Source organism: Salvelinus namaycush, chromosome 8, assembly GCF_016432855.1.
Source record: "Salvelinus namaycush isolate Seneca chromosome 8, SaNama_1.0, whole genome shotgun sequence".
In the NCBI taxonomy this organism is placed as follows: Eukaryota; Metazoa; Chordata; class Actinopteri; order Salmoniformes; family Salmonidae; genus Salvelinus; species Salvelinus namaycush.
Genome location: NC_052314.1, coordinates 41,901,770 through 41,924,711, shown reverse-complemented (window position 1 = coordinate 41,924,711; position 22,942 = coordinate 41,901,770). Strand labels below are relative to the sequence as shown.

Genomic DNA, 22,942 nt, shown 5'->3' with positions numbered 1-22,942 from the left:
TATTTCTCTAAATTTTTACAACGGAATTAAAAATGAAAAGCTGAAATGCCTCAATAAGTATTCAAATTAAACATTTACTTAAAAAGTCACATAATAAGTTGCAAAGACTCACTCTGAGTGCAATAATAGTGTTTAACATGATTTTTTATTGGCTTCCTCATCTCTTTACACCACACACATAATTATCTGTAAGGTCCGTCAGTCTAACAGTGAATTTCAAACACAGATTCAACCACAAAGACTCGGGAGGTTTTCCAATGCCTCGCAAAGAAAGGGCACCTATTGGTAGATGGGGGGAAAAAACTAAAAAGCAGACATTGAATATCCCTTTGAGCATGGTAAAGTTATTAATTACACTTTGGATGGTGTATCAATATACCCAGTCGCTACAAAGATACAGATGTCCTTCCTAACTGAGTTGCTGGAGAGGAAGATTTCGGGGATTTCACCATGAGGACAATGGTGACTTCAAAACAGTTACATAGTTCTCTCCTATCACAGCAATTAAACTGAGGATGGATCAACAAGATTGTAGTTACTCCACAATACTAACCTTATTGATAGAGTGAAAAGACGGAAACCTGCACAGAATTAAAATATTCCAAAACATGCATCCTGTTTACATTAAGGCATGAAAGTAAAACTGCAAAAAACGTGGCAAAGAAATTAACTTTGTCCTGAATACAAAGTGTTAGGTTTGGGAAAATCCAACACAACAAACAGATCACTGAGTACCACTCTTCATATTTTCAATCATGGTGGTGGCTACATCATGTCATACTTGTCACCGGCAAGGACTAGGGAGGTTTTTTTTTAGATAAAAAGAAACGGAATAGAGCTAAGTACAGGTAACATCCTAGAGGAAAACCTGGGTTAGTCTTCTTTCCAACAGACATTGCAAGACAAATTCACCTTTCAGCAGGACAATAACCTAAAACACAAGGCCAAATATGCGCTGCAGTTTCTTACCAAGATGACATTGAATGTTCCTGAGTGGCCTATGGCAAGACTTGGACATGGCTTTACAACAATGATCAACAACCAACATAACAGAGCTTGAAGAATAAAAAAAAGTGCAAATATTGTACAATCCAGGTGTGCAAAGCTATTAGAGACTTACCCAGAAAGACATCACTGCCAAAGATGATTCTAACATGTATTGACTTAGTGCGTTGAATACTTACCTAATCAAGATATATTAGTGTATTAGTGTTTTATCTTTATATATATATTACACACGCACACACACACACACACACACACACACACACACACACACCGCGACCGGGAGGCCCATGGAGCGGCGCACAATTGGCCCAGCGTCGTCCGGGATAGGGAGGGTTTGGCCGGCAGGGAAATCCTTGTCTCATCGCGCACTAGCGACTCTTGTGGCGGGCCGGGCGCAGTGCACACTGACACGGTCGCCAGGTGTACGGTGTTTCCTCCGACACATTGGTGCGGCTGGCTTCCGGGTTGGATGGGCATCGTATCAAGAAGCAGTGCGGCTTGGTTGGGTTGTGTTTCGGAGGACGCATGGCTCTCGACCTTCGCCTCTCCCAAGTCCGTACGGGAGTTGCAGCAACAAGACAAGACTGCAACTACTACCAATTGGATACCACAAAATTGGGGAGAAAAAAGGGGTGAAAAATACAAACAAAAAAAAAAACTTGTTTTTCAACCACTCCACAAATTTCCTGTTAACAAACTATAGTTTTGGCAAGTCGGTGAGGACATCTACTTTGTGCATGACACAAGTCATTTTTCCAACAATTGTTTACAGTCAGATTATTTCACTTATAATTCACTGTATCACAATTCCAGTGGGTTAGAAGTTTAAGTACACTGAGTTGACTGTGCCTTTAAACAGCTTGGAAAATTCCAGAAAATTGTCATGGCTTTAGAAGCTTCTGATAGGTTAATTGACATCATTTGAGTCAATTGGAGATGTACCTGTGGATGTATTTGAGGGCCTACCTTGAAACTCAGTGCCTCTTTGCTTGACATAATGGGAAAATCAAAAGAAATGGGTCTTCCAAATGGTAAATGACCCCAAGCATTCCAAAGTTGTGGCAGAATAGCTTAAGGACAACAAAGTCAAGGTACTGGAGTGGCCATCACAAAGCCCTGACCTCAATCCCACAGAACATTTGTGTGCAGAACTGAAAAAGTGTGTCCGAGCAAGGAGGCCTACAAACCTGACTCAGTTACACCAGCTCTGTCAGGAGGAATGGGCCAAAATTCACCCAACTTATTGTGGGAAGCTTGTGGAAGGCTACAACCGGAAAGTTTGACCCAAGTTAAACAATTTAAAGACAATGCTACCAAATACTAATTGAGTGTATGTAAACTTCTGACCCACTGGGAATGTGATGAAAGAAATAAAAGCTGAAATAAATAATTCTTTCTACTATTTTTCTGACATTTCATATTCTTAAAATAAAGGGGTTGATCCTAACCTACCTAAGACAGGGAATTTTTACTAGAATTAATTGTCAGATATTGTGAAAAACTGAGATTAAATGTCTAAGGTGTATGTAAACTTCCAACTTCAACTGTATATATACAGTGTATTCAGAAAGTATTCAGACCCTTTGATTTCCCCCCACATTTTGTTACGTTACAGCCTTATTTATTACGTTACATTTCCTCAACAATCTACGCACAGTACCCCATAATGACAAACAAAACAGGGTTTTAGAAAGTTTTGCTAATGTATGAAACATTTAAAACAAAAAAAACTTATTTACATAAGTATGCAGATCCTTTGCTACGAGTCTCGAAATTAAGCTCAGGTGCATCCTGTTTCTATTGATCATCCTTGAGATGTTTCTACAACTTGATTGGTGTCCACCTGTGGTAAATTCAATTGATTGGACACGATTTGGAAAGGCACACACCTGTCTATATAAGGTCCCACAGTTGACCGTGCATGTCAGAGCAAAAACCATGCCCTGAGGTCGAAGGAATTGTCCGTAGAGCTTCGAGACAGGATTGTGTCTAGGCACAGATCTGGGGAAGGGTACCAAAAAATGTCTGCAGCATTGAAGGTCCCCAAGAACACAGTGGCCTCCATCATTCTTAAATGGAAGAAGTTTTAACTACCAATACTCTTCCTAGAGCTGGCCACCCGGCCAAACTGAGAAATCGGGGGAGAAGGTCCTTGGTCGGGGAGGTGACCAAGAACGCGATGATCACTCTGACAGAGCCGCAGATTTACTTTGTTGAGATGGGAGAACCTTCCAGAAGGACAACCATCTCTGCAGCACTCCACCAATCAGGCCTTTATGGTAGGGTGGCCAGACGGAATCCACTCCTCAGTAAAAGGCACATGACAGCCCAATTGGAGTTTGCAAAAAGCATCTAAAGACTCTCTGACCATGAGAAACAAGATTCTCTGGTCTGATGAAACCTGGCACCATGCCTGCGGTGAAGCATGGTGGTGGCAGCATCATGCTGTGGGGATGTTTTTCAGTGGCAGGGACTGGGAGACTAGTCAGGATCGAGGGAAAGATGAATGGAGCAAAGTACGGAGAGATCCTTGATGGAAACCTGTTCCAGAGCCCTCAGTACCTCAGACTGGGGTGAAGGTTCACCTTCCAACAGGACAACGACCCTAAGCACACAGCCAAGACAACGCAGGAGTGGCTTCGGGACAAGTCTCTGAATGTTCTTGAGTGGCCCAGCCAGAGCCCGAACTTGAACCCAATCGAACATCTCTGGAGAGACCCGAATATAGCTGTGCAGCAATGCTCCCTATCCAACCTGAGAGCTTGAGAGGATCTGCAGAGAAGAATGGGAGAAACTCCCCAAATACAGGTGTGCCAAGCTTGTGTGTCATACCCAAGAAGGTATTCAGGGCTGTAATCACTGCCAAAGGTGCTTCATCAAAGTACTGAATAAAGGGTCTGAATAGTTATGTAAATGTGATATTTAACTTTTTTGTTTGTAATACATTTTCAAAAATTTCTACAAAACCTGTTTTTGCTATTTCATTATGGGGGTATTTTGTGTAGATTGTTGACCAAAAAATTACAATTCAATCTATTTTAATCCCACTTTGTAACGCAACAAAATGTGGAAAAGGTCAAGGGGTATGAATACTTTCTGAAGGCACTGTAGATAAAACATTACACGCCCAACGACGTCCCTGCGAGGAGGCTTCTAGCTAGCTACCTTTTATTTAATGTGTCTGTTCCCCGGATATAAAACAAAGGTAAGTAAAACAGTTTGCGTCCCTGTGATTGTTGAAGTGCTTGGAGTATAGAATTGTCACCTATGCTTACACAAGGAAGTGGCTTAATGAGTAGGACAGTTTTATGTGGCCAGGCCTTTGTTGTGCTGCGGCTAAAGCCTAGGCTGAAAGGGCCACGCTACCTTCAGGCCAAAACCTCTTCAAAGAGGCAGATTGTTCGATTGTACTCTTTCTTTCTTTCTTCCTTCCTTCCTTCCCCCCCATCCTCTTCCTCCTCCTTTTCTCTTTTGGTCGTTCTCTTATATTTATGGAGAAATCACGCTTGGCAATGTGAGAGGGGTCTCAGATGAAAAAAGGTGTTTTCCTTGATTTTATTTGGCGGGTGAGACCTGGGTTCCCTTTTTAGGGGCGTCGGCGCTTCAGTTAGTGGTCACTTAGCGAGACGCCGGAGAACATTTCCTTCCCTGTACTTAACCTCTGACCCGGGAAAGTAAAGGTGTAATCAAATCTTCCAGTGAGCTGGCTACAAGGTGCAAGTTGACTTTCGCTAAGGGCCGTGGGTGTGAAGGGAGATTTAAGACCCATCCAGGGAATATGAATAACAGTGCCGCGCTTAACACCCAACAGGTGTAGTTTACTTATCACATGAAAACCTAACCTACCCAAAGATATGTAGGTATTTATTTGGATTGAGATATTGCAGTTGGTTTATTCTGGTAATATCCCTACACCAGGAAAAAAAAACTCTCTTCTCTCTCTTCTAATTGTTTTTATGGGTAATTACATAATTTACGTCCTTACAAAAACACCAGTTAATTTATTTGAGCTTTTAGAGAATATAAGTCTTAAGAATTAAGACATAACGAAAAGGATTTGACCACATCTAGCCTATATCTTCTGTTCTGCCCATCTATGTGTAGATGGGAGAGTCTCTAAGGGGTTGTGTTGTGTTAGGGGATACAGTCTGTTGCCTGGCTACCAATCCACATCGCTTCGGCCAAGCGTCTCGCCCACTAACATTTCTGGAATTGAGGATTCGCTTCCTCCCCATCAACTTCTTGAATGCGAACACATTCAAACCATTCTGATTGCTCCCAGAAAACTATGGGTTTGTCCAGTGCCAGCCTACACGAAACATGAATCACTTTATTTTGATGTCAGCACACACACAACTTATAGGATTAGCAGGTTCAGATTGATGCATGGAGGTATTTGATCAAGCAACTAAATTAAATTCAGGATTAGTCGTCAGGAAATACCGTCGACGGGGTTGTGTTAGGGGATATAGACTGCGGGTTTGTGTTGTGTGTAGAGGATACAGTCGGGTTGTTTTGTGGTAGGGGTTCCGTGTTGGGGAAGCTACTATGAAAATATAGTTTACCAAGCTACCAGTTACTTCACACTGGAAGAAGTTAAACTGCAATAAAGCTACCCGTAAACATATAGTTTACTTAACTACTTTTTCAAAGTAACTTTAGTTAACGTCATCCAAACTACACTCAACAAAAATATAAACTTAACATGTAAAGTGTTGATTCCATGTTTCATGAGCTGAAATAAAAGATCCCTGAAATTTTCCATACCCACAAAAATATGATTTCTACATTTTTGGGCACAAATTTGTTTACGTCCAAGTTAGTGAGCATTTCTCCTTTGCCAAGATAATCCATCCACCTGACATGTAGCATATCAAGAAGCTGATTAAACAGCATGATCATTACACAGGTGCACCTTGTACTGAGGACTGGGGACAATAAAAGGCCACTATCTAAAATGTGCAGTTTTGTCACACAACACAATGCCACAGATGTCTCAAGTTTTTAGGGAGTGCACAATTGGAATGCTGACTGCAGGAATGTTCACCAGAGCTGTTGCCAGAGAATTGAAAGTTTATTTATCTACCATAAGCCCCCTCCAACGTTGTTTTAGAGAATTTGGCAGTACGTCCAACTGGCCTCACAACCACAGACCATGTGTATGGTGTCGTGTGAAGACCATGTGTATGGTGGGCGAGCGTTTTGCTGGTGTCAATGTTGTGAACAGAGTGCCCCATGGTGGTGGTGGGGTTATGGTATGGTCAGGCATAAGCTACGGACAACAAACACAATTGCATTTATTAATGGCAATTTGAATGCACAGAGATACCGTGACGAGATCTTAAGGCCCATTGTCGTGCCATTCATCCATTTCCATCACCTCATGTTTCAGCATGATAATGCATGGCCCCATGTCGCAAGGATCTGTACACAATTCCTGGAAGCTGAACATTTTCAAGTTCTTCCATGGCCTGCATTCTCACCAGATATGTCACAAACCCATTGAGCATGTTTGTAATGCTCTGGATCGACGTGGATGACAGCATGTTGCAGTTCCCGCCAATATCCAGCATCTTCGCACAGCCATTGAAGAGGAGTGGGACAACATTCCACAGGCCACAATCAACAGCCTGATCAACTCTATGCGAAGGAGATGTGTCACACTGCATGGGGCAAATGGTGGTCACACCAGATACTGACTTATCCACGCCCCTACCTTTTTTTCATGTTTCTGTGACCAACAGATGCATGTCTCTATTCCCAGTCATGTGAAATCCATAGATTAGGGCCTAATTTATTTATTTCAATTGACTCATTTCCTTATATAAACTGTAACTCTGTGAAATATTTGAAATTGTTGCATGTTGCGTTTATATTTTTATTCAGTGGACTTTGTGAAAAACTATCATATCTAAATCTTAAGTTGCAAGAACATTGGAGTCAGATGTTGACAGAATGTTTGAAGTGATAATTGGGCAGGTCTGATGCCGAAAAAGAAAGGAAATTCATGCGTTCTTTACCCATATTTTATTTTAGTCAAAAAGTAGCGTGTAGTTCCTGTAGTTAGCTAGACCAGTACATGGCAAAAAATGTTATTAACTACTGAAAACACTACAAAGATATGAATTTAGTTCAACTACCACCAAGCTCATCAAAATGTAATTAAATTACAAGTTGAACTATATGTTGTTTACTACTCCCCATCACTGTATGGCAGGTCCTGGGCCCCCCCCTGGGTGCACGTTTTGGTTTTTGCCCTAGCACTACACAGCTGATTCAAATAATCTAAGCTTGATGATGATGAGTTGGTTATTTGAATCAGCTGTGTAGTGCTAGGGGGAAAAAACAGAGTTTTGGAAACCCTGCTGTAGGGGATACAGTCTGAGGGGTTGTGTTGTGGTAGGAGATACAGTTGGAGGGTTTGTGAGTTGGCCATAGATTTAACTGGTTTACTCGGGAGTATCCAGTACTTTGAGTGATGTGTGTGTTTTAAAACAGCTGGAGAGATAGCCGGGCCTCCACACACATTGATGGATGTCTCTCTATCTGGGGATTTAGGAAGCACAAACAGACCTAAGCTGCTAACTGAGGAGAGGAGCAGTGATTTCTTAAATCGCTTCATTTTAGAAAAAAGAAACACATACTGTACCACAGGAAATAGCTCAGAAATAATAATCAGTTTTATGCAAAAACATGTACCAATCGGTGTGTGAGGCCTGACTGGACAGAGAGAGAGGAGAGAGATATGTGAAGGATTAGTGTCCAGCCTGGCTTTGTAAACAAAGGACCTGATGAGACTGATAATGACTGGTCTTTGTTTCAATGACCTGTTCAGAATTTTTTGAAAATGTATGGATTAATTTGGTTGTATTGATTTTTTTCCCCTTTTAATGTTGAAAATAAACTTCAACACATCTACAATGAGATGGGCAGTGTTTCTGTTATATGAATCTGAATTACTTCGAAGTATTTTGTCATTTGGAATACACTGAGCTGAACTACCAAAATACTTTTCTATACCATTTGTTTTATAGTGGTTCACCATTTTGTTTCCCACCTTCACCCTGCATTGGTATCAGAAGTCTGATGGCACTGCTAAATGAACTAAATATAAACGTGTTTACAAAAATGGAGCATGCTGAGTATTATTCTAATGATCTCCGCCCCGAAACAAGGTTTTGTCTAGAAGGGATACAGGTTTTGTCAAAATATACTTTTCTGTAACAGGTTTCGGAGTACTTACGCAGCAGGTTAAGATAATTAGGGTAGCAGGTTAGGAGAATGAGGTTAAGCTGTATCCCATCTAGACATGACCTCGAAACAAGGCCAATAACAATAACCAGTGTTCTTTGCAGTTCATTTTGGTCATTTAGCAGACACTCTTATCCAGAGTGACTTACAGTCAGTGAATTCAACTAAGGTAGATAAAGAACAACATATCACAGTCATAGCAAGTAAAAAGTTTCTTTAACCTTTACTGAGAATGTTGTTGCTGTTTGGGCCAGCTACTTGCTAATGTATTTCTGTATTTTAAAATACAAAATACATGTATTTGAATTAAAAACATTTCAAGTGTTTTATAGTTTATTTTGATACATTGATCTTTAGGGTATTTAGTCATTGTAATTTTTGCCCATCCCTGCCTAGATCCCATAGAAATATCCACTGCCTATTTATTTTTAATGTCCAGCCAGCATGTGAATTTTATAGTTCACACATGCATGTTACATTTGGGTTTGCAGAGTGTGACCTGATTACGGTGAGCTGTTCATGCGGACGTCAAAATATTGACATGTTAAGAAGCTGATTGTTTCAGGTTAATGGTCACTCAGGCCCTCTGATTGGTGTGCTTGGCTGCACTTGCCTGGGAACCGCCGTGTCATTGGCCCCCTTGCAGATTTAGTGATATGAACATTTGCATTAGGTTGACTTTATTGTTTTTTTCTTGTTGTGCGTTAATTCCAGTCTGCAGAGCAGCCAGTGACCCATGCCCTGAGAACTACCCAGTATCCCCCTGTCTCCCTCTACAGGACTTCCCTGGCTAATAAAAGTCTCTCTCACACACACACACATTTTCATTAAAGTTTCATTGTGATTTTTTTTGTGTGGTGAATTTTTGTTCGCCATTTCAGCCAGGTAGCCATTTCAATTTAACAAGTGACTTTTGTTAATGCAGCATGCCCGCACATTTTGTTTAATGTAAGTTTCATTTTGACAATATTCATTCATTTCTTTGTTCTTATATTTCACCTTCATTCAGTTAATGAAAGTTAATAAAGCATTATTTTTTTTTTAAATGATGAATGATAAACGGGACATAATCCAACGTCATTATGCAATGCCTCACTTCGATACCTCACCACATTTGTATTATTTGATTGCATAACATTATACATGCACTGAGCTCTCTCTCTCTTCTGAGCAACCTTCAAGCCAAAACAAAATGTTGGCCAAATTCCACCTCAAAAGGAAGTCAACTAACTCCGCCAAGAATATGTCAACCGTATAAAGAAAGCCATGTTGCAGATGCATTTGGCTTCTGGTGGGTGTATTTTGTGATTAGCTATAACACAAACACTACAGCATAATATTTTTTTTTGTTCATTTTATTTATTTATTTAACATTAATTTGACAAGGAAAAACCAGAAGGAATGTCTATTTTAAAATGTAAATAAGGGGTGGGAAAGAGAGAGAAAGAAAGTGAAAATGGGCAGTGGGTATTGCTTTTCTTTCTGTGCATCTGTGTGTTGGCTTGGGCTGAGCCTGGGCTGTGCATCTGGGATCGGTATGCTTGTAAACCATGGCATCCCTCCTCGTCCTCCTCTACCACAGCTTTCGTTGGCCCAGTCATGTTGGGTTGAAGAAACTAAAGCCAGTCTCTACCTCCCGTCTTTACCTCCCCAACCCACCGCCTTTAGACTAAAGCCTGCCTCTCTACCTCCCCTGCAAATAGCCCAAAATACGAAGAATGTCGTAATTACATAGTATTAGACAGTATTTACAGTATATTGTAGACCTATATATCTACTTTTAACCATAGTAGGCGGGCTATACATGGCTGTGTCCATAGCCTACTTTGTCTGTAAAAAAAAATACAACAATTGAATTTAAATATTTGTGTTTTTATTGTGAAATATAGCAAAATAGTAGGATATTAATTAGAATTCTGGATTGATTGTAAACGTGTATTTTGTGTTCTTTCTCTCTTGCAGTTATCTCCCCTGGTTTGAGATCTACTACAAGTTCCTGAACACACTAGCAGATCACCTAACCAAAAACCAGGTGATGCGGCCTTCATATCTCTGTACAGTACCTCCTTTAGGACATTTAATAAGATTCAGGGTTAACAAACCTGATATTGAGGTACAAGAAATCAAAAACTTTCCAGAAATGTATTTTGTTCCCGTCATGTGGCAGAAGTCACCAACCAACAATGGACTAGTACGCTACTTTTCATCAGCTTCTGTTGGGCATGATCTTGTTTTGCACACAGTAGCAGTTTAAGGTTGTATGTACAGTAGCTGGTTGTGAGAGCCATGTTGTTGTAAGCTGTTAGCATTGTTCTGTCTGTTTGTAAATGGGGCTGAGCTGGGGGAGAGAGAATCAGGCTTGGCTTGCTCTGAGTTTTTTGAGGCAGCGATGTTGACATTTCACAGACCAAACGCTGATTTAGAGCTAGAAGTCAACTCCTGATGATTTACTGGAAAACAACAAACAGTTTAGGAATACACACACACACTTTGTCAAACTATTTCAGTAACAGAGGGAAAGAAGTTCAGGGAATGTATAAAAGAAATGGGAAAAATGTACAGCTAGCGTAGAGTGGAATGATGAGGCAGTGTTTATACCAGAGCGCGAGAAAGGAGCGAGAGCGAACAGGGGGAGAGGGAGACGGAGAGAGGAAGGGAGCGGTTGGGAGCTGGGACTAAGGAGTACCATCAGTGTGCTGTCATGTAGCTTTGCTTCCTCAAAGCTACTATGCTGAGAGAGGGGTGAAGGGTCGCACACACAGGCGCAGGTTCAGGGGGTACAGGAAACAGAGCATGTCACGCAACACTTCAACCAATCAGAGCACAGGCGGTCATTAGCCTGCTCTCCTGCTTTTAGCATCTTGAATGTATTTTTTATGCATATGTATTTATTGTATAATGTGTATGTGTGTATGTGTATATATATATGTGTATATATATATATATTACTCTGTAATATATTTTACATATTCATATATACACAATAATCTCTTCTATATTCCTTCTAAAATGTCAATCTCTTTATTTCACAGACACAGTACTGTATTTGATTTGAACTGAAGTATAGTACTGTAAATTAATTTATGGATGGATTTCTTTGACAGATGTCATTTTCAGGAAAAACAAAAGTAGAGTACAAGTGTAAATGCTATTTTCTGTAAAATAATAAGTCCTTTGCTTGTGTGAAAATGTCTATGTTCATCTTTATCTCTGCTCTGAAGCAGAGAGAGATAGAGTGAAAGAGGGGAGGGATTCGGTAAGAGATAGATGAGGTATGTGTGTGTGTAAATGTTGGGTGACTGCAGTGTTGGTGTGCATGATTTGGTTTATATTTACCCTGCTGTTGCAAGGCGATGGAGGGATGTTGACAGACGAGGGGAGACCGTAGCGATGAGGGTTTAGGGCCAGGGGTAAATTAAGTGTTTCCTCAGGCTCAGCCCGGTTACTGACCATGCGTGTGAGCATTCAGCCTCTCTTGACAGGAGGCTGTTCAATCTCACACTCTCTCACTGTCTATCACACACACTCTCTCTCTCTCACTCACTCTCTTACACACACACACACCGTTTCACACACATAGTCACGCGCAGGCATACACACTAATGTTAAAGCTCCACCATCGAAAACTGGCATTCAGAAGAGACAGAAATTCTCTGAAGCCAAAATATTTTTCATAAATAAGAACCTTTTTTCTTTGTCTTAGTAACCGGTCTTAGTGACTACGTAATTATGTCTTAGCAACCTCTATTCCAATTATACCGTGCTCTTTATCATTATAACAGTAACTAGACAAATTATTCAGAGTTCATCCAGTAAAAGATGTGTGATGACGGTGCCTGTTTGGTGGCCAGCCTGATCTCTCTATGGAGCACAGACTTCTGGGTAACTACACATCAGAACCCCAGCCCCTGTACAGTAGGTCCTAAATCAGCGCTGGGTAACAGTCCTCTGCTGTGGCCGGACACATCGCTCTGCCTCTTTTTCTTAACCTCCGCATCCTCGCCGCTCGTTAAACGCTGTGTGTCAGACGGATGTTTCTAGCCTCTCGGAGGAACACACACTCCGCTTCCAGGTCCCAGCGCCCTGCTCCCAGCTACTTGCCAGCCACACCGTCAGCGCCTTTTCAAATCGCTCATGAGTTGACATACAATATCAGATTACATTTTTGTGTGTTTTGGTTTTGTTGTTAAGTTATATACAGTACCAGTCAAAAGTTTGGACACACCTACTCATTCCAGTGTTTTTCATTATTTGTATTATTTTCTACATTGTAGAATAATAGTGAAGACATCACAACTAGGAAATAACACATATGGGAATCATGTAGTAAGCAAGAAAGTATTACAAAATATATTTTAGATTCTTCAAGGTAGCCACCCATTGCCTTGATGACAGTTCTGCACACTCTTGGCATTCTCTCAATCAGCTTCATGATGAATGCTTTTCCAACAGTCTTGAAGGAGTTCCCACATGCTGAGCACTTGTTGGCTGTTTTTCCTTCACTCTGCGGTCCAACTCATCCCAAACCATCAATTGGTTTGAGGTCGGGTGATTGTGGAGGCCGGGTCATCTGATGCAGCACTCCATCACTCTTCTTCTTGGTCAAAAGCATGGTTTTTGCAACTGCACCTTAAGAAACTTTCATAGTTCTTGACATTTTCAGTGTGGAATGACCTTCATGTAATGATGGACTGCCGTTTCTCTTTTCTTATTTAAGCTGTTCTTACCATAATATGGACTTGGTTTTTTACCAAATAGGGATATCTTCTGTATACCACCCCTACCTTGTCACAACACAACTGATTGGCTCAAATGCATTAAGATGGAAAGAAATTCCACAAATTAACTTTTAACAATATATTCCAGGTGACTACCTCATGAAGCTGGTTGAGAGAATGACAATACTGTGCAAAGCTGTCAAGGCAAAGGGTGGCTACTTTGAAGAATCTCAAATATAAAATATTTAAATATAAAATATAATATATTGACTTTTTTGGTAACTACATGATTCCATATGTGGTATTTCATAGTTTTGATCTCACTATTATTCTACAATGTAGAAAATAGTAAAATGAAAGAAAAAGACTTGAATGAGTAGGTGTGTAAACTTTTGACTGGTACTGTGTGTGTGTGTGTGTGTGTGTGTGTGTGTGTGTGTGTGTGTGTGTGTGTGTGTGTGTGTGTGTGTGTGTGTGTGTGTGTATATATAAGTATGTGTGTGTATGTATGTATGACACATGGTTTTACATTTGTATAATTTGTATTATTCTTATTGAGTTTAATTTATGGTGTGTTCTAAGGAGAATGAGCTGAATGACATGCTGAACTCACTGTACAGTCTGCCGGTGCCAAAGCCCTTCACCCCAGTCAACCTGAGTGTGGTAAGTACAGTGGGACCACTTGTGCTGTACACTGAAGAAAGAGGGAGGGGGAAAACGAAGGGAGGAGAGAATAGTGATGGGAGAGGAGGGGAGATATAGTTGAGACAGATGGGTTCGTGAAAAGAGAGTGGCGAGATGAGAGTGAGTTAGAGGAGCGCTTGGATAAGGAAGAGTGGAGGAATAGGAGTGAGATACAGTTGAAGTCGGAAGTTTACTTCCACCTAAGCCAAATATATTTAAACTTAGTTTTTCACAATTCCTGACATTTAATCCTAATACAAATTCCCTGTCTTAGGTCAGTTAGGATCACCACTTTATTTTAAGAATGTGAAATGTCAGAATAATGGTAGAGAGAATGATTTATTTCAGCTTTTATTTCTTTCATCACATTCCCAGTGAGTCATAAGTTTACATACACTTAATTCGTATTTGGCAACATTGCCTTTAAATTGTTTAACTTGGGTCAAACGTTTCGGGTAGCCTTCCACAAGCTTCCCACAATAAGTTGGGTGAATTTTTGCCCATTCCTCCTGACAGAGCTGGTGTAACTGAGTCAGGTTTGTAGGCCTCCTTGCTCGCGCACGCTTTTTCAGTTCTGCACACAAATGTTCTGTGGGATTGAGGTCAGGGCTTTGTGATGGCCACTCCAGTACCTTGACTTTGTTGTCCTTAAGCTATTTTGCCACAACTTGGAAGTATGCTTGGGGTCACTGTCCATTTGGAAGACTCATTTGCAACCAAGCTTTAACTTCCTGACTGATGTCTTGAGATGTTACTTCAATATATTTACATAATTTTCCTGATCATGATGCTATCTATTTTGTGAAGTGCACCAGTCCCTCCTGCAGCAAAGCACCCCCACAACATGATGCTGCCACCCCTGTGCTTCACGGTTGGGATGGTGTTCTTCGGCTTGCACCATCCCCCTTTTTCCTCCAAACATAACGATGGTCATTATGGCCAAACAGTTCTATTTTTGTTTCATCAGACCAGAGGACATTTCTCCATAAAGTACAATCTTTGTCCCCATGTGCAGTTGCAGACTGTAGTCTGGCTTTTTTTTAAGGCGGTTTTGGAGCAGTGACTTCTTCCTTGCTGAGCGGCCTTTCAGGTTATGTCGATATAGGAATCGTTTTACTGTGGATATAGATACTTTTGTACCTGTTTCCTCCAGCATCTTCACAGGGTCCTTTGCTGTTGTTCTGGGTTTGATTTGCACTTTTAGCACCAAAGTACGTTCATTTCTAGGAGACCGAATGCGTCTCCTTCCTGAGCGGTATGACGGCTGCGTGGTCCCATGGTGTTTATACTTGCGTACTATTGTTTGTACAGATGAACGTGGTACCTTCAGGCATTTGGAAATTGCTCCCAAGGATGAACCAGACTTGTGGAGGTCTACAATTCTTTTTCTGGGGTCGGCTGATTTCTTTTGATTTTCCCATTATGTCAAGCAAAGAGGCACTGAGTTTGAAGGTAGGCCTTGAAATCCATCCACAGGTACGAACTGCAAAAATCTCTGAAGCTGGAGACTCTTACCTCCCTCACTAGCTTTAAGCACCAGCTGTCAGAGCAGCTCACAGATCACTGCACCTGTACATGGCTCATCTGTAAATAGCCCATCCAATCTACCTCATCCCCATACTGTATTTATTTATTTATCTTGCTCCTTTGCTCCCCAGTATCTCTACTTGCACATTCATCTTCTGCACATCCTACCATTCCAGTGTTTAATTGCGATATTGTAATTACTTTGCCACCATGGCCTATTTATTGCCTTACCTCTCTTATCCTACCTCATTTGCACATGCTGTATATAGATTTTTCTACTGTATTATTGATTGTATGTTTGTTTATTCCATGTGTAACTCTGTGTTGTTGTATGTGTCGAACTGCTTTGCTTTATCTTGGCCAGGTCGTAGTTGCAAATGAGAACTTGTTCTCAACTAGCCTACCTGGTTAAATAAAGATGAAATAAACATTTTAAAATGTAAAAACTCCAATTGGCTCGATGTCAATTAGCCTATTAGAAGCTTCTAAATTTTCCAAGCTGTTTAAAGGCACAGTAAACTTCTGACCCACTGGAATTGTGATACAGTGAATTATAAGTGAAATAATCTGTCTGTAAACAAATGTTGGAAAAATTACTTGTGTCATGCACAAAGTAGATGTCCTAACCAACTTGCCAAAACTATAGTTTGTTAACAAGAAATTTGTGGAGTGGTTGAAAAATGAGTTTTAATGATTCCAACCTAAGTGTATGTAAACTTCCGACTTCAACTGTAGGTGAGGAGACTGGGCTACACTTTGTTTAGAAATACAAGTGGCATTAAGCTGTTAACTTTTTATGGCTGCAATCCTGTTACCGGAATGATATGATAACAGCCAGTGAAAGTGCAGGGCGCCAAATTCAAACAACAGAAATCTCATAATTAAAATTCCTCAGACATTCATGTGTCTTATATCATTTTAAAGGTAATCTTGTTGTTAATCCCACCAAAGTGTCCGATTTCAAATATGCTTTTCAGCGAAAGCACTACAAATGATTATGTTAGGTCACCACTTAACCACAATAAGCACAGCCATTTTTCCAGCGAAAGATAGCTTTCACAAAAAGCAGAAATAGAGATAAAATTAATCACTAACCTTTGATTATCTTCATCAGATGACACTCATAAGACTTCATGTTACACAATACATGCATTCTTTGTTTGATAGGTGTAGAAGTTCATATTTATATAAAATAATCTGAGTTTACATTGGCGCGTTACATTCACTAGTTCCAAAAACATCAAGTGATTTTGCATAGCCACATTGTTTCAACAGAAATACTCATCATAAATGTAGATGATAATACAAGTTATACACATGGAATTATAGATATACCTCTCCTTAATGCAACCGCTGTGTCAGATTTAAAAAAAACTTTACGGAAAAAACAAACTATGCAATAATCTTGGACGGCGCTCAGAACATTAGCCAAATTAGCCGCCATGTTGGAGTCAACAGAAATACAAAATTACATCATAAATATTCCCTTAGATTTGATTATCTTCATCAGAATGCAGTGCCAGGAATCCTAGTTCCACAATAAATCGTTGTTTTGTTCGATAATGTCAATTACTTATGTCCAATTAGCTAATTTTGCTAGCATGTGTAGTACACGTGTCCAAACGCTCACGCAGATCCAGGCAAACGTCGAACGTAAACTTCAAAAAGTTATATTACAAGTCGAATAAACTGGTCAAACTTAGTAAAGAGTCAATCTTCAGGATGTTGTTGTCATCTATATCCAATAATGTTCCTACCGGAGCATTCTTTTCAGTCTCTATAAGTAATGGAATGCATGGCGATATCATGAGGAATGTGCGTGACCAAGAACTGGCACTCTGCCAGACCACTGACTCAAACACCTCCCATCCGGTCCCACAACACAGCATAAGCTTCATTCCACGTTCTACTGACTGTTGACATCTAGTGGAAGGCATAGGAAGTGCAAACAGATCCATATATTACAGGGAATTGAATAGGCGATGACTTTAACATCGACCACTCTCAGAATTCTCACTTCCTGTTTGGATTTTTTTTCTCAGGTTTTTGCCTGCCATATGAGTTCTGTTATACTCACAGACATCATTCAAACAGTTTTAGAAACTTCAGAGTGTTTTCTATCCAATACTAATAATAATATGCATATATTAGTAACTGGGACTGAGGAGCAGGCCGTTTACTCTGGGCACCTTTTATCCAAGCTACTCAATACTGCCCCTGCAGCCATAAAGTTAAACTCTGAGTGGTTGGTACCGGGTCCAGCAAATTTCCCAGCGAGTTTGGGGGCACTCCCACCACAACATTTTTCGTCAGAAAATTGAACGTGACATATCATTTGAAAGCTACAGTCCTTGTCTTTTTGGAAATCAAACTCAAATTTTACTGCTGGCCATAAATCATGCACAATATGGTCATATTCATAGAGTATGCAATGTAGGTCAATCCACTAAAAGTGCAAACATTTAGTATTCATGGAAAGGGTATACCCTGATGGTCATTATAAAGCAATGCATTTCCTTCTCCTTCCACATTACCTTGTATGCATCCTCCACATGCACCATTGATCTACCTCATCATTTACAATAGGAAAAGTGAATGGGAAAAGAGGTTTGAAGTTTCTTCACCTGTCCGTGTCTTATTTATTTATTTCCCTGGTTGCTAAGGTCTTTTTAAGATGTCAGGCTTGAAAATCCGTTCAGCCATTTTGGCACAGTGACTCACTACCCAAACCAGTCGCAACTGGTTTCAAGTGGCCAATAGAAGTCATGTGATATCCTACTGCTGTCTAGTGGATGATCTCGGAATCAGACAGGGGATATATGTACATCATTGGCTAGGTAGAGACTTCGCTTTCTCCTCTAATGTGTACTGAACAAAAATATAAGCGCAACATGCAAAAATGTAAACGATTTTACTGAGTTACTGTTCATATAAGGAAATTAGTCAATTGCGAATTTTATTAGACCTTAGCTATGGCTTTCACATTATTTGGCGGGGTGCAGCCATGGGTGGGCCTGGGAGGGCATAGGCCCACCCACTTGGCAGCCATGCCCACCCTCTGGGTTGCCAGGCCCAGCCAATCAGAATGAGTTTTCCCCCACAAAAGGACTTTATTACAGACAGAAATACTCCTCAGCATCCACCCACCCACTGTCAGACGATCCCACAGGTGAAGACGACGGATGTGGAGGTCCTAGGCTGGCGTGGTCTGCAGGCGTGAGGCCGGTTGGACGTACTGTCAAATTTGTTGGAGGCAGCTTATGGTAGAGAAATTAACATAAAAAAATATATATCTGGGATTTTTTTTATTTCAGCTCTTTAAACATTGGACCAACACTTTACATGTTGCTTTTCAATTTTTGATCAGTATAGATCATTCCTCTAATCGTAAAAAAATGAAAGCATGGCACGTTGCACAAGCCCTGCACTTTTTAAATGGCTGTTTGCGCATGTTTAGAGCGCCACCATTAAGTTAAAGTATCTATTTTTTTTATAAATTTAAAAAATATATAAATTTTGGAACAGTAATTGGTGACAAACAGTACTAGTCAAAAGTTTGGACACTCATTAAAAGTTTATTTATTTATTTTTACTATTTTCTACATTTTCTACATCAAAACTATAAAGTAACACATATGGAATCATGTAGTAACCAAAGAAGTGTTAAACTAATCAAAATATATTTTATATTTGATGTTCTACAAAGTAGCCACCCTTTGCCTTGAAGACAGCTTTGCACACTCTTGGCATTCTCTCAACCAGTTTCATGAGAAATGCTTATCCAATAGTCTTGAAGGAGTTCCCACATGCTGAGCACTTGTTGGCTGCTTTTCCTTCACTCTGCGGTCCAACTCATCCCAAATCATCTCAATTCAGTTGAGGACTGCAGAGTGAATGAATAGCAGCCAACAAGTGCTCAGCTGTCAAGGTAAAGGGTGGATACTTTGAAGAATCTCAAATATATATATATTTTTTATAGTTCATAGTTTTGATGTCTTCACTATTATTCTACAATGTAGAAATTAGTAAAAAATATATATAATTGAATGAGTAGGTGTGTCCAAACTTTTGACTGGTACTATATTTTATTTCAAAGCTAGACTTTCAAATATCTTACTCCCCAACATAGGGACAATGTAAAAAACAACAACATACATTTCAGGTTTTTTGGCACCTTTATCATAATCACACATTTCTTACCTTTCTACCAGTACTAAGCATGTGTTTGTAGGACTTATAGTTTTGAAACCGAAATGTACTTTGAGGGTAGTATACAAAACAAAAATATAGTTTTTCAATTACCAAAAAAGCAACTATTGTTTAAAATATAATTCTGTATTTATGTTATTATGCATACTTTACTGTATTGGGTTTTAGTCTTTGTCCATAAGGATCCGCTATTCTTTATTTAGACTAATTAAATCAGCTAGCCTCTCTCAATGTAATATCTAATGTCTCTAGGGGTTATACAATTACACAGTTCAATTAATTCCAGTTGCCTTTATTAAGTAATCAATACATTGCTTAGAAAGGTTAACAAGTGGAATTGTGCTGACTTATGAGGGGGGAAATACAATTTATTCTGTCATTTTTAGTCTGGCACGCTTTTAATATGCTTTTATTTTTCATTACCAAGGTTCATTGAGAACACACCGAGAGGAGAGGTTAGGGTTCAACTGCTTTCTGTAGAAAATACAAGTTTGATTTTTAATTGATGAAGCAGAATCTTCCACAAAAAGTTATTTTTGTTTTTATCATGACAGCCTTGGAAAAAAAAGATGGATCATTGTCCCCTTTCAAGTGTGAACTCTGTTTTGCTCTCTATCACTTTCACTGTGAAGACCGCGCTGTTGCATATAGCCACTGGGCAAGTACTGAGAGATGCACCAAGCCAGCAGCCGGTGAGTGGAGGAGAAGAATGAGTGAACAAGAGAACGGGGAGAAAAAGGAGGGAGGGGAGAGAGAGAAAGAGATGGGGAATTTTAAACCGCTGCTGCTGCAATAACCGCATGGGAGCTGAGGCTTTCCAATTTGGCCAAATAAGCCTGGCTATCTTTTTAAATCTCACAAAAGCAAACTATCCTGGGCCTTGGTGTCTGTTTCTTCTCCTCTGGAAAACAATCAAACTTAGTGAATGATTAATGTTGTTCCATGCTACTGTATTCTCTTTCTGCATATTTAAAGTATTTTTTTATGGTGCATGTTTAAAGCAAAGGCAATTGTGCTCAGAAAGTCTCCTTGATGCCTTTCCCGTTAACCCACATTTCATGTTTTTATATAAACATCGATTGAAAAAAAACAACAACAGATAAGCAAACACACAGTGAGGGCCTGGGACTGATGGAACTGAATTGAGGAGAATACAATGATCGTGCTGTGCCGTGGGTTTATAAGGCGACAATAACGCACCATTCAGACATCACGCTACTCACTGACACCATTCCTGGAGGTGACAGCATCCATATTATTTTACATTATTCATTGGAACATTGACAAGGCAGCAAATAATGTGACAGTGACTCAGACTCATATAAAGCACAATTATCGCCATCAGCAATTACAAATTAGGTTACATCATTCATTTAGGTGAATTGTCATCAGAGGTTGTTTGTGGCTGACTGTAGTTTTGCCTATTGCTTAAATCACTTTTCCCAGGTGAGGGGGATTATGGGTGTTGTAGTTTTGGACCAGTGCTTGGCGATGGGTTCTCTGTCTCTGCGCTCTTCTAAGGAGGCAAAATGCTGGGGTTAATTCATTTTATGAGTGTGCACATGCACTTGTATATGTGTCTGTCATCATATGGTGTGGGTCAAAAAGTATCAAAAGAAGAGCATGACAGGGAGAGAGAAGTTGAAAGTGTAAAGAGTGGTTACTGTGCCGTCCAGGCCTCTTTGATCCAAATAGTCAACCTGCTCTGCTCCCCCAAAGTGAGACAGGCAGCTCTCTGATCCTCTCAACAACCCGTGTGTGTTTGTGCTTTCTTTAATGCTGAAATAAAGACCTTGTTTCCCACCAGAGAGCTCAATCTTAAATCTATAGGGTATAGGGATCCGGGCTGCCGTGTGTGTGCGTGCGTGTGTTTGTGTGTGTGTCAGTGCTGCCCTCCTAGCTATGTCAGTACAGACGGAAGCTCGACAATTCCCACAGAAAGAGGAGTTCTAGATCACTCTGAGTGGCGTGCTGCGCTACGTTGCTGACCCTGTCTTCTCTCCGTATACTTTGTGTTTCCTCAGCACTCCTACTTCATAGCCCCAGATATCAACGGCTTGCCCACAATCCCCGAGAGTGTAAGTCTACCCTTCTGGTTTACCAGCGTGCAAGACCTAGATCTTACCCTGTCGAATAGAGCGCAAAATATATTGCATTTTGAATGAAATTGATCATTGAAATGTTTTTAGTTGGTGAGTGCTGTCCATTTGAGTTTTCTGTGAAATACCGTAAACCTATGACCTGAATTTGTAATAATGGTTACGTCCTCGATTTGCAGGAAAGAGCCATCCCTAATGCTCAGAGAAGTGTGTCGTTATAAAGTCACTAACTGTCCTGTCTCTTCTGTTTTCCCAATCCAGAGGAACCTGACAGAGTATTTTGTGGCGGTGGACGTCAACAATATGCTGCATCTGTACGCCAGCATGCTGCACGAAAGACGCATCATCATTACCTCAAGCAAGCTTAGCACTGTGAGTACCTCTTCATTATACTACTATACTACTACTACATGGTACAGATTCATGGTATGGTACAGATTCATGCTTTAAAGGAACATTATATTAACCAGGGTTTATGTTTCTGATTAAACATGGCATTCCTCATTAATATTACAGCACTACATCAAACTTAATATCTAAACGTTCACAGCTTGAATGCATGTATGCACACAGACACACACACATGGACAGAGTTCAGTGGTCCTCCAGTCATCCGGCTCCTCTATCTCCAGTCTCTGACAAGTAGGAAAGCCAGCACTAAGGCAGGATTATATTTGACTGTTTGTCTTAAAGCTTCTAGGTTTTAATGGCAGACAAGCCCTAAATTATCAGTTATTAGACGCTCTAACTCTCTTACATAGTTTATTATCAGTTATTAGGCATTTAAATCTCTGCCGTAGTACCTGTAGAGGTCTTTCTCTCTGTGCTTATCATTGTGGCTGACAGCAGAACCAAATGTTTATGACAGGGAGAGCACGAGTGACGTCATCCACGCTCCTATCTCTACTATTCTGCTCCGGTATCTTCCTGCAGGCCGGAATGCGGAACCGGGGAGTGGGGTGGGGAGAGGAACCCAAGGTCTCCCTGAGGAGGGAGTGGAGGCGTCCGGGGAAGGTGTAGAAAATTACCCAACCCCTAGAGAATTTCACCTCTCTCCTCCACTCACCTCTTCCCCCCCACCCCTCAGCATGTCAGCCCCTAAGAGCCCCAGCCGTGCCCACTGACTCCGGGGGTTACAGGGTGTAAATTATCAGAGCCACGGGTGACGGCTGTTTTCTTAGCAGACGGCTGGAAGTGATATTCTGTATGATTTACAATTTTGCGTCGCGACAAGACAAACTGCCTGAGGTTTATTTAACTTATGTCGACGCCCATCGTTAGACCACCCAAAAGCCTTTTATTGTTAATCTCTCCATCCATCCCTCCCTTCGTCCATCAATCAAAACATAAATGCTGTCCTTTTTATTAGTAGAGTGTGTGTGTTTCTCGTAGTCCATCCCTGGCATTACTTTTAAAGAGTAGTTTGCAGAAAGAAGAGAGAGATTA

The 22,942-nt window shown here is 40.5% G+C and overlaps 1 protein-coding gene across 1 annotated transcript in view; it reads left to right on the top strand.

Moving 5' to 3' along the window:
* dennd1b (DENN/MADD domain containing 1B) overlaps nt 1-22,942 on the top strand; it is a 133,222-nt gene that overhangs the window by 63,851 nt on the left and 46,429 nt on the right. The window contains exons 6-9 of the mRNA XM_038999730.1: nt 10,222-10,291; nt 13,560-13,640; nt 21,422-21,475; nt 21,758-21,868. Coding sequence (XP_038855658.1) covers nt 10,222-10,291; nt 13,560-13,640; nt 21,422-21,475; nt 21,758-21,868 — 316 coding nt within the window. The remainder of the gene's footprint in view (nt 1-10,221; nt 10,292-13,559; nt 13,641-21,421; nt 21,476-21,757; nt 21,869-22,942) is intronic.